The 13,546-nt window shown below is 33.1% G+C and overlaps 1 protein-coding gene across 1 annotated transcript; it reads right to left on the bottom strand.

Moving 5' to 3' along the window:
* Positions 1-3,006: 3,006 nt before the first annotated feature.
* On the bottom strand, positions 3,007-5,053 carry LOC131634608 (putative F-box/LRR-repeat protein 23). The gene is made up of 2 exons (XM_058905271.1): positions 4,612-5,053; positions 3,007-4,234 (listed from the first exon to the last, which is right to left on the bottom strand). The coding sequence occupies exons 1-2, from the start codon at positions 4,971-4,973 to the stop codon at positions 3,721-3,723; spliced, it is 876 nt and encodes a 291-aa protein (XP_058761254.1). The 5' UTR covers positions 4,974-5,053; the 3' UTR covers positions 3,007-3,720.
* Between the last annotated feature and the right edge of the window lie 8,493 nt (positions 5,054-13,546).

Raw genomic sequence — 13,546 nt, 5'->3', positions numbered from 1 at the left:
TGGGGATGTTTGGATGAAATGGATGGATGTTTTAATTTTCTCTAGCAAAATTTCGGTTCTCGTTAATGGTAGTCCCACAAAAGAGTTTGTGGTGGAACGGGGACTCCGACAAGGTGATCCCTTGTCTCCTTTTCTCTTTGTAATTGTTGCGGAAGGACTTAAAATTATGGTTAACAAGGCGGTGGAAAATGGGGATTTTGTTGGTTGTAACGTTAAAGGCAAATGTTTTGTAGATGTACTTCAATTTGCGGATGATACTCTTTTGGTTGGTGATGGTAGTTGGAAGCACTTATGGGCCATTAAAGCGGTGTTGCGAGGTTTCGAGATGGTGTCGGGTCTTGGTATTAATTACAACAAGAGTAAGCTTATTGGTATAAACATAAATGCTAGATTCTTGGATGTGGCAACTTCCTTTCTTTCGTGTAAAAGGGAGGAAAAGGAGTTCTCGTTTCTTGGAGTGCGGATCGGTTCTAATCCTAAAAGGATTATTTTTTGGAACCCATTGGTGGATAATATTAGGAGGTGTTTGAATACGTGGAAAGAGAGGTGGCTTAGCTTTGGGGGAAGATTGACTCTCTTGAAATCGGTGTTAGGTAGTCTCCCTATTTTCACTCTTTCCTTTTATTTGGCTCCAAAGAAGGTGATTAGGGAGATTAATAGAATCCAAAGTAACTTCCTTTGGGGGGGTGCGGAGGAGAGGAAAAGTATCCATTGGGTGCGTTGGGAAGATGTTTGTAACCCGATAGATAAAGGTGGGTTAGGCATAAAGAGTTTAGAAGATTTTAATTTGGCTCTTTTTAGCAAATGGAAGTGGAGAATTTTGGAGGAGTCAAATTCTATTTGGTATAGGATGCTTAAAGCTCGTTACGGGGATTTAAAGCTTGCGATGTTTAATGGAGGAGGTAAGATTGTTAAGTATAGTTCGAAATCGGTTTGGTGGTCGGATATCTTATCCTTAGAGAAAAGGATGCCCGGGGATTTCTTTGCTAATAATGTTCCCTTCCACATTGTGGATGGCTTCTCTACTTCCTTTTGGCACTCTTGTTGGTTAGAGGAAGGAATTTTAAAGTATCTTTTTCCGTCTCTTTTTGCTATTTCTCTTTTACAGGATGTTTCTGTTGCTTGCATGGGAGCTTGGGAAGGTGAGGTGTGGGTGTGGAATGACTTGGGAATTCCTTTAGTTCCGGAGGTTATGGAAGATAATATGATCGTCTTGAGGGTTTTATTGGACCTTCACCGGCTAGAAGCGGCTTTTCCATCGGATTGTGGTTCGAGTGATCGTGTCTTATGGCGTCCGTCGGGCCATGATTCTTTTTTGTCTCATCGTGTTATGAGGTTCTTCGTGAGGGATCTTTGCCTTACGGACCTCCCAATCGGTTTGATTATGTGCTTTCTCTTCTTTGGAAAGGAGATATTCCTTTAAAAGTGAAAGCATTTGGTTGGAGATGTTTTAAGTATAGGATTGCAACAAAGGATTCGCTTTCGTCTCGAGGTATTTTATCTCCTTCTTCTAACCTTTGTTGTGTTGTTTGTGAGGATTTGATAGAATCTCCCCTTCATCTTTTCTTGGATTGTCGTATGGTGGATGAGGTTTGGAAGGAAATGGCTTGTTGGATTGGATTATCTAATTATAAAGGGGTGGAGTTAAAGGAGAGTTTTTGGAAGTGGTTTTCTTTTTGTAAATTCAAGAAAGTGAGTAAAAGAAAGATGGGGAGTATTTGAATGGCTATTATTTGGAGTATTTGGCTTGTTAGAAATGCCATTATTTTCAAGAACTCGGTGTGGAATACCCGAGATGTTGTTTGGAGTTGTAAAGCGCTTTTATGGAGGTGGTCTTTTATTGGGAATATTCCCCATACCAATTGTAACTTTTATGAGTTTGACAAAAACCCATTGTTTTACTTAAGTTAGGTCTCAATTGGTGGAGAATTTTCCCTTCGCGGCTTTGTCCGTTGCTTTTATAACCTTGTTCGGTGAACTTTTGTTCTCATTAATGAAACTTGCTTAAAAAAAAGACACTACAAATTTATCAAGTTAAACCATACCATGTTCCAAAGTTCTTTCTGTTTTCAAAAACATTACTTCACCTCCAACAGATTTTGCTTTTAGCTGTAAAATACAATTAGTGGATTTTCCGCTTTGTTCTATATATATTGATCGTTTTGTACCATGAACATCTTTTTTATCATGAAAAATTAGAAATAATACAAAATGAATAGGGCACGATAATAACTAGAACTCTATGATCTGTGAATGACAATTTGATGATAACAAAGAAACGGCATAATCAGACTTTTATGGTCAAGGCTACTTGAGTAGTTCCAAAGGAATTTGGTTTTTTCCAAGTATTTTCATCAAATCTCAACATTTCAGAATTTCAAGACTCAATTTATCATAAAAAAACCTTAACATTAGGTATTTTTTTTAATATTGTCTTTCAAACACTTTCCAATAAAAATTCGCGCAGCAACGGCTGCAATATACATTGCAGCAACCACAATCACAACTCCCGCAACCATAACCGTATCTGCGACCGCAACTGCAATTTAAAACCATTAACATCTGCATGCAACTACATGCACGTTACATCAATCTCGTTAATATTAAAATTGTATTGAAGTCTTCTATTCTTTAATTTCCAACACCATCTCCAATGCAGGTTCTTAGAGAGTGATAGAGACAATTGTGGCTAGATACAATTGCTGATACAGCTGCAAATGCACTTTAAAACCTTGACAAAGAACTGTAAATGCAGGCAGCAATATAAAAGACAACATAAAAACAAACATGACTACACTTTTATGTATTAACTTGGTAGTTAGCTTAGATTGGAAACTGATTGCAGTATAGCCAATCATTAACGCCAAACAATCAATGTGATTTCACGAATATCAATGCATCTTTTTCTTGCTCTATCTGAATTTCTGATATATTTAAGTAACTCGTTATTCACTATGATGTTTTTACAGCTTTCAGAAACCAATATCCTTTGTCAAAATCCAAAAAGACAAGAAAACATGTTCACAAATGAAGTTCATATAAACCACCACAAATCAGTAGCATAGTCAGAAGTTAAAAGGTTGCTACGTACATCAAGATTGAAGATTCCATAACAGCCAGTCATGTAATCACAATGTCAGTCATGCATAAATACACAACAACAACAGATACTACTAACACAAAGATCAGCACACACAGTTTAAGGCCAGGTGCCACGTCAGATGCTTTAGCATGTGTTCACTCATAAAACCAGAACATTTAGTACCAAACACATCAAGTAGTACTATTCACACCACAGTCAAAACATCAAACATCAATAGTTAGTAGTGAACATACTATCTTACACACCAAAAAAGTGGTGGCAACAACAACAAATTGAGGTGAAAAAACTCCAACATTCCTTCATCAAAAACCATATCAGATTCATCAACTAGTACATAGATGTTACAACAAGTACAAGAGTAGCAGACCAAAGTTATAATATACATTGTGCTTGACTTTGTTAATGAATTGGGAGCCACATTTTCTGTCAACTTTATCACTAATATTCAAACATTATAAGCCCCATTTAAAACTATATTTCAAATCTTTATATATAGTCTCTTACACATGCAACTTCTGTCGGAGAAGATTTTGTACAGAGAAGAAATAAAATGAGTATGTAAAGTCAAATTACATGTGAGGAAGATAAATCAACAATATAAAAGTACATGACCAAGATCATTCTAGAATCACCAAAGTTAATTTCAACTGCAGATAATACATGTAATCACCAAAATTAAACTTATGTGCAATATATTCGGTTGGAAATCGTAACTCTTTGATCTGCGTATTGCATCTTTTCTCCAAACTTCTATCAAAATGGAGATGAAGACATCCTCGAATATCAAGAGATTCAAGAAGAGGGCATCCATCTAGAACAGCTAGTAATCCATTTTTGGTGAGTTGGTTATTCAAAATTGTAAGATGGCGCAGCTTATACATTGATTCTGCAATTACAAACGCAACATCATCACACTTATAGTCGCCTGCTGCCTCAATACAAGGGCTAAATCTCATTGACTTCAAAAGTGGACAACATTTGCCAATATATTTAAAAAAATCAGTTCTTAGGTCAGAACAATGACAAATGTCAAGCTCTTCTAAGAATGGCTGCTTCTTCACAACTTTCTTGAGTGCCTCATTTGAAATGTCATGGCATCCTTCAAGCCATATGCATCTTAGTTGGTTTGCACTTGAAAATTTGAAAAACAAATAATTATTTAAAAGATATTGTTAAGAGTCTCACATCTGACAATATATATATATATATATAGCATAAAATGTCTTATTGCGGAGGCAATCGTCATTCTACAAATAAGTTTTGCAGGGAAGATTAGGTTCAACCACAACTCTTAACATGGTATCAGAATTTGATTTAAGATTTAGTAGGCCACGTACTATCAAATTTATACTATCAAACTACCTACTATTTATTTTCATGATCCAGATGTCCATTCATATGTTTATAAGTGGAGACAACCTTCGCCTCACAATCCGGTTTTGAACCAAACAACTCTATATATGAGTAACTAATCATAGCAAATTAAAAACAAAACAAAAAAAAACTACCTGTTAGCTATGTGAAGAAGAAGATCATCGGTCCCAAAATTCTTGATATAAATGTCTTTGAGATGACCACAACTTTGTTGAACAGCATAGTGACAAATCTTTTCTAATCGATTAGAATATGAATAGTCAGAGTATGACACAGAGATGTTGGTGATCATGTCAATCGTGCTCCACATGAGAGGGTCTTTGCAGATGTTCCACCAAAGAGGGCATGCCACAGATGCACTTGTCACTAATTCAACCGTACCAAGTCTCCGCAGTATGTTGATTGTTATGTCTCTAGGAAGTTCAAGCCAATTTGGATTTGGTGTGATCTCAAGATTTTCAATTTTTGTAACAGGAATCAAACAAGAAAAAGACATAATTCTGCAGGAAAAACAAAAAAGGTAAGGTTTGAAATACTATTACTAAGAATATATAACACTGGAAACGTGCAATTGTATTATTAACTTCATTAATTAATTTTGTATGAGGTGGAACCATCAAATATAAGTCTTGCATCAACTAGGTGTTATCTATAGACTAGTCAAATACACTTGTTAGTGGATAATAGGATTGATATCCTTAGACTATTCGATCTCAGGATACTAAATTTAAAAAATAAATAAGTCTTGCACCAACTTTCTCTCCTCAATAATTGCCAAAGTTGTTACAATGACCAATGATATCATGTATGACATCTAATACATCAAAAGTCTAAGCACATAAAAGTATATAAAAAGTATTCCACCGACATTCTCTCCTCAATATATTAGTTCAGTATGAACCAAACCAGGTTGCATCTTGGCCACCAAGCCTAAGGCACAAGCGTGTGTTTATTTATATATATATATATATATATATATATATATATATATATATATATATATATATATATATATATATATATATATATATATATGGGACGACTCAAGTAAAAACATTTGATTATTATGAGAAAGGAGAACAATGAATTACGACCATTAAATTTTGATTTGTTGATTTTAATGGACTAGATTGATTTCTCTTTCTATGATCCTTAGTATTTATTTTAAATCAACATATAAAGAGAAACCAATCCAATTCATTAAAATCAACAAATCAACATTGATTGATGGTGATTCATTGTTCTCATTTCTCATAATAATAAGTGTTCTCATTTGAGTCGTCCCCTATATATATATATATATATATATATATATATATATATATATATATATATATATATATATATATATATGACAAGACAAAAGTCCTAATACGCGCCGGACTTAAGATTCAAACTCAATGATACAAAATCTATTAAAGTGTTATCATATATAACTGATACACATGAGACATTAAATATATTATTTGATCTCATACTTTCACTTTATTCATTTTAGATTCTATAATTGATTTGGGCGTCGGTGTGCAAACCTTGCAGGTCTACCCATATATACTTTGCTATATCGGAGATCCATATCACCGCATCAAGAGGTCATGATCACCAATCAATCACAAATTTGGGTTTTAGTATAGAATAATTGGCGCCGCCTGTGAAAATTGATAACTAGTTTCGACGAAATTTCACAATTAAATCCCGTTTGATTCAAAGCCAAATACGGGGACGGAACTTTGGAATCGGTGGGCGTTTGGGTCAATAAAAATATCTCCAATTGTTGTATAATTTTTTTAATATTAATAAATGCTAATATTTTTTATTTAATATTTATATTTATTGTTTGTTAAAATAAATTTTAAAAAAAAAACAAAACAACTTAGTAGCCACATCACATGGCGCATGCACTTAAAGCTATAGTACATGCGTCGTATGCATGATATGACATAAATGCATACATTATGCAGTGTGGCACTTCCTTGTAATATACAATGCATGTGTCACCCAATGTGACGCCTTCTCTGTGTGACGAATTATTTTTATTTGAAAAGTGGTTATTTTTGTATTTATTTTGAAAATATGGTTATTTAAAGTATTTTTTAAAAATATTGTTATTTGAAGACAAAAATTCTAAAAATTATCTTTGCCATTAACGAGAAATCAAATTGTAAATGTTTCTTCCAACAGTTTTCTTTTTAAACGGCCAATATTTGTTCCATGTAGTAACCGACTATTAGAATGTTTGAATATACTTTTGGAAGTGCCAAAAACAATTATAGAGGTGTAGAATTGATTCTAGAGTGGTTTTGAATTGTTTGGTTATCTACTATCTACTATCTATCTACTATCTACCCTTTAATAAAAATTGACCAAACTTTCAAAAATACTCTTCCTTTAAAAAAATCTACACTACACTTTGGACATCTTAGTAATTAACAAATTCACCTATCACTTTATCATCTTTTCTAATTAGATGCACCACTTGTCATCCTTTTATTAGTCCAAATTAAAAAACATTTTTCCCACCATCAAATTTCAAATTCACCATAACCTGTACCTATTCCAATACACCTCACATACATCCAACATTTCATTTCATCAAATATTTCATTTCTTATGTTCCTATTATTTCAATTAAAATTTTTTCAATAAATTCACTTTAGATTTCACGTAAATATGTAAATATATATGATAAAAATAATGAAAGCACATTTTAATTGTATGGTATAAATTTTGTGATCAAAATTTTTGTCGTTAATTGAATTAAAATAATTTACAATTGAATATTTATAAAAGATATTTAATAAAACCCTAAAATTACAAATTGTTGATTTTAAATCTACTATCTACCCTTTAATAAAAGATTGACCAATTTTTCAAAAATACTCTTCCGTTTTAAAAAAATTTCACTACCCTTTGGACATCTTCGTAATTAACAAATTCCCCCGTCACTTTATCATCTTTTCTAATTAGATGCACCACTTGTCATCCTTTTATTAGTCCAAATTAAAAAACATTTTCCCACCATCAAATTTCAAATTCACCATAACCTGTACTTATTCCAATACACCTCACATACATCCAATATTTCATTTCATCCAATATTTAATTTCTTATGTTCCTATTATTTCAATTAAAAAATTTTCAGTATATTCACTAAATATGTAATTATATATGATAAAAATAATGAAAGCACATTTTAATTGTATGGTACAAATTTTGTGATCAAAATTTTTGTCGTTAATTGAATTAAAATAATTTACAATAGAATATTTATAAAAGATATTTAATAAAATCCTAAAATTACAAATTGTTGACTTTAAATCTACTACTATCTACCCTTTAATAAAAGATTGACCAAATTTTCAAAAATACTCTCCCCTTTAAAAAAATTTACACTACACTTTGGACATCTTAGTAATTAACAAATTCACCCGTCACTTTATCATCTTTTCTAATTAGATGCACCACTTGTCATCCTTTTATTAGTCCTAATTAAAAAATATTTTTCCCACCATCAAATTTCAAATTCACCAACCTATTCCAATACACCTCACATACAGCCAATATTTCATTTCATCCAATATTTCATTTCTTATGTTCTTATTATTTCAATTTAAAATTTTCAGTAAATTCACTAAATATGTAATTATATATGATAAAAATAATGAAAGCACATTTTAATTGTATGGTACAAATTTTGTGATCAAAATTTTTGTCGTTAATTGAATTAAAATAATTTACAATAGAATATTTATAAAAGATATTTAACAAAATCCTAAAATTACAAATTGTTGACTTTAAATCTACTATCTACCCTTTAATAAAAGATTGACCAAATTTTCAAAAATACTCTTCCCTTTAAAAAAATTTACACTACACTTTGGACATCTTAGTAATTAACAAATTCACCCGTCACTTTATCATCTTTTCTAATTAGATGCACCACTTGTCATCCTTTTATTAGTCCAAATTAAAAAACATTTTTCTCACCATCAAATTTCAAATTCACCATAACCTCTACCTATTCCAATACACCTCACATACATCCATAAGCCTGTTTAGCCAGGGGTTAAACCCCTCACAAATGCAAAAACTGTTAGACGATAGGAATGGTCTAGAGGGGGTGAATAGACCACCTTTTTCCGACTTAAGAAAATTTTAGCTTTTGAAACGTGACTTCTCTGAATCACTTAATCGTCTAAGAGCGATTATGTTATCGGGGGCCGGATATGTGCACTATACCGAACGGATGAAAATGTCAAGTAATGAATTATGTTTTAACGAATATCTCGATTGTATCAATTGCACACTATATGGTATATTACTCACAATGAACGTTTTCACTAAAATTTGAACAAAAATTTGATTGAGTAATTTTATCGAACACTTGGTGATCGATATTTTACCTAACCTTAGTTTTTGTTCAACAATGGAAATAAACGAACACAAATGGAAGTACGATAAAGTAAAAGCGATAAGGAACACGATATTTGTTTAGGCAGTTCCTCTATCGTCCTCGCAGGAGTACGTCTGCCCCTAATTTCAAATGAAATTAGGAAAGTTTTATTAGATTGCAAAATGTTTAACAAGGATAGAAAGTACCAATCACCAACTACACACATGCAGTAAAATTGAATACAATTCGATCCTCCCCTTGATTCAAGTTGAATCAAGTCAATTTCTAAGATCTTCACGATCAAGACCCCGATCGTTCCTTTCTCAATCCTCCGGTTGTAGCAAGTTTGTTGAGCGGATCTTCAATCCCCCAATCCCTTATGCACGGCTGAATTGAATACCAAAGCGAATCGATCGTCAAAAACCTTCGAACAAAATCTTTGATGAAGAAGGAAAAACCCTAAGGTTTTATACAAGAAACACACTCAACAATCTTCACTCGAACAAGATGAATGTCTACCGTGGAATCTCGAACAAGACAAATATCTACCGTCGAAACTTATCAACACATGTTCCTTACTTCGATCGAGAAAGATGATTATGTGTGATTCTCGATCAATAAGCGAAAGGTTGAAGATGAGAAGAAGCTGAGTCTATCTTTCACGTTTCTTGTTGTTTTGCTTGAGAATGATCACTTGAGTATTTATAACACCTACAATGTATAGGCCAACTTGAAAACAGCAGAAAACAAGATTTATTAGTGACAGGTCGACCTACTCTCTGCATAGGTCGACCTATTGAGTGTATAGCACCTGAAAAAGAGCAATGTGTGATACTTGCGTCGACCTGAAGGGTCGGCGTGCGCATTCCCGTGATTTCCTCAGAATACCATGCGTCGACCTAAACCATCAATGCGTCGACGCATAATGTTTTTATACTTGAGCCACCAAACCTTGATGCGTCGACCTGAAGGGTCGGCGTGCGCATTCCCGTGAATTCCTCAAAATAGCAATGCGTCGACCTAAGAAGGTAATGCGTCGACGCATTCAGCCTTCACCTGAATTTCTTCACAAAGGGCTTGCAATAGGTCGACCTATAATATGTGTGAGTCGACCTATTGTTGTCTTGTGACCAAAGGTGCTTGTCTTGGTTGCATGTGCTCGATTTCTATGATTCCACTTAAGTTGTGGTTGATTCACGATGTTTTGACATCATGAAAACAACACCTTGCCCTCACAAAAACCCCCTCACAAAACAAAAATTTACGAGGGGACTGGTCCCCTAGCTAAACAAGTCATCGCAAATTATTTGTGAGGGGCCTAACACCTCGCTAATTTGCTTGGGGCTAATCCCCTCGCAACATGTAATTCCTATATTTCCTACTGTAACCACGAATGCGTAGGCGCAGACTAGGAGGTGCAGTGTGTCAGTATTTTGCTAGGAGTTAAGCCCCTGGCAAATATATGTACTTTTTGGTATTTGTGAGGGGTTAAGCCCCTCGCAAAGTGTAAGATTATTATTTGTTGACAAATTATTCCTAACTAATTTTTACAATATTGTATAAAAAAAATACTTTATGGTTAAATCCTATATATTTAAAATTTATTAATAATTTATTTTTAACTTTGAGATAATAACTTACATATAATTATTAACATACAATATTCTAATTTTTTTAATATAAAATATTCGGTAAGAAATTATCTTCCAACAAACTACGATATTAATTAATTTTTCCTTACTAATTTAATTAATAATTTAACTATATCTTTTTTAATATGATTATATTAGAATAGGAAATAAAGATTCTTCAAAAATAAACTAAAAACATCAACGACACTTATATATAAAATTCCAAAACAGAAACAAACTTAAAGGATTTTATCTTCAAAATGACTCTATCTAAACAAGAATTTAACATAAGAAAGAAACCCCTTTTGGTTCTCAAAAATTAGAACTCAAAACACCAACAAATCTTCTTCCTTTTCCACTTAATTACTAAGAAAAAAATCACTTATTTTATCAAAACTACTTGAAACTATTGCAACCAATCTTCCAGAAAATAGCATAAAAGTACAAAGAGTCTTCAAACCTTCTTTTAACAAAACCCCATTTTTTCCCACACAAAAAAAAAAATAGAGAGAGAAAGTGAAGCTTATAAATAACAAGAAAGATGAAAATTTTAGAAGAAACTACACAAAATCCCACGAGATTCAAGCTTGTAAAGAGGTTTCATATTCTCCATTTGAAGGTGAAACTTGTGTGTAGTGTTTTTGAAGGTGAAGAAGGAATTCAAATAGTAATGTTTATTGGAAAAATGAAAGGGAAAGAGAATTGGGGAAGAAATGAAACGATAAGAAGGGGAAGTACAATGGTGGAAGTATTTATTATATTTTGCTTTGGAGAATCCCTAGGAAAACACTGTCTCACCAGTGTGTCTCTTTTAAATATTTAATTTGATTTGACCTAACAATCTATTTTGTTAGGAGGCACCCCTCGCAAGTTGAATAGTAATATTTTTGTTAAGAGCTGCCCCCAGCACATTATTAATTAGAAAATTTCTTTAGCCACCTCCCTATGGGGGGTCACCCCCAGCGAAAATCCCAAAATATCCCTGCTTCGGAAATGAACTTCCGAAGCGCTTTTTTTTTTTTTTAATTTCCACAATTCGGAAGTTCATCTCCGAAAACACCTCATGGGGGGTGTCTTCGGAGATGAACTTCCGAATTATGCACAAACTGGTTTTTTTTCTTAAACAGTCTCGCATTTTAATTAAACGCAAACGGCAAATAAAATAAGCGACATATAAACAGAAAATACTAATATGATAAATAAAATCCAAAAACACTGTGCGAAAGATACAATCCGAAATCAAAACAAAACAAAACACGTCAAACAAAACAAAAACACGTTATTCTGCCCGACGAGCGTTACAAAATACACATCAAACAAAACAAAAACACATTATTCTTCCCGACGAGCGAACTCCTCCGAATGAAGATACTGATACTAATCCTCATCCCACTCAGCCTCAGAACCATCAGCATCAACCACGACTCTCACGCCAAATAGTTGAGCTTGAGCATCCGGGCCCCCTGGGAACGAGAAGTAGAGCCGGTCGAAACCTTCTTCTTCTCCTTCACCTCCTTCACTCCGCGAGAGCACGAAGTAGAGCCGGTCGAAACCTTCTTCACCTCCTTCACCTCCTTCACCTCCTGTCTGATGCGTGCTGGTTGGTTGTCTGACATGTTCCTGTAAACAGTTGAAATCGATTAATATGCTAGACAAAATAAAAAACTAAAAAAATTAAACTTCTGATACAATTCGGAAGTTCATTTCCGAAAACTGGGATGGAGGTGTTTTCGGAAATGAACTTCCGAAACACCCCTGCGATGGTGTTTTCTGCAATTTCCATGGCAGACCCAAAATCAAACCTAAAACCAATTCAAAATGCTTCTAAACAACCTAAATACTACTAACAACCAGTTCATATATCATTTATGCAATTGAAACCCTAAATAACATGCATTTGAATAATGAATCTAACAAATTCAAAACTTACAAATTGAGTGATTTGTGGGCTTTTGAATGTTGTATAGCAATGTGATTGGAGCCTTGATGCAGCCTTGGAAGTGTGTTTGCACAAATTTTCGCCTTTGGTTGTTTTTTATTTGAGTTAGGGTAAATGAATGGGGGAGGGGGAGTGTTTTGTTAAATCTGCAGAACGCGCAGTATTTCGGAAGTTCATTTCCGAAATGCTGTTTTCGGAAATGAACTTCCGAAATAAGATAATTTTTTCAAAAAAAAGGCGTTTCGGAAATGAACTTCCGAAGTCAGGGGTAGTTTGGGTTTTTCACCAGAGGTGGACTAGAAGGTTGGGAGGTTGGCAAAGAAATTCTCATTAATTATCTGTCAGTTTTGTCTATCCAAGAAAAAAGAAAATGACGCCGTTGAATATTGGCGACGGGGCACCCCTCACAGTGCGTTTTTTCCAAAATTCAAAACTCCCTCATAAATTTTGCGACGGGGAGTTCCAAATAATTTACATTTTAAATATACTTTTTTTATTTCTGCATTGCGAGGGGTTAAACCCCAAACAATGTAATTAATTTTGTGAGGGGCTTAACTCCTAGCCTATACTCCCGGCAAATATTGATTTTTCTTGTAGTGACGTAAATATGTAATTATATATGATAAAAATAATGAAAGCACATTTTAATTGTATGGTACAAATTTTGTGATCAAAATTTTTTTCGTTAATTGAATTAAAATAATTTACAATAGAATATTTATAAAAGATATTTAATAAAATTCTAAAATTACAAATTGTTGACTTTAAAAGAAATTCAATAGGAAATTATTATCACTTTAAATTAAAATAAATATTAGAAACAAATAGAACAAATTCAAGTAAACAATTTGAAAATAATTATCTTGACTTATATTTAAATAAAAATTTGATGAATGAGAAAATTAGAATCACTCAAGTTTACTATTTTTACGAGTCACTTTCACCATTATATATTTTTTATTTTAATTAACAAAATATTTATAAATATTTATAGTTATTAGTAATATTCATAAATATTTGTAATATTAGATGAATCCTGTAACACCCTTCTAAACCCCCACGGAAAAAAAAAGAATAATATTCAGAGTAAACATGAAATACAAGGA

This window comes from Vicia villosa, unplaced genomic scaffold (assembly GCF_029867415.1).
Source record: "Vicia villosa cultivar HV-30 ecotype Madison, WI unplaced genomic scaffold, Vvil1.0 ctg.001319F_1_1, whole genome shotgun sequence".
Classification (NCBI taxonomy): domain Eukaryota; kingdom Viridiplantae; phylum Streptophyta; class Magnoliopsida; order Fabales; family Fabaceae; genus Vicia; species Vicia villosa.
This window is presented reverse-complemented; position numbering and strand designations above follow the sequence as displayed.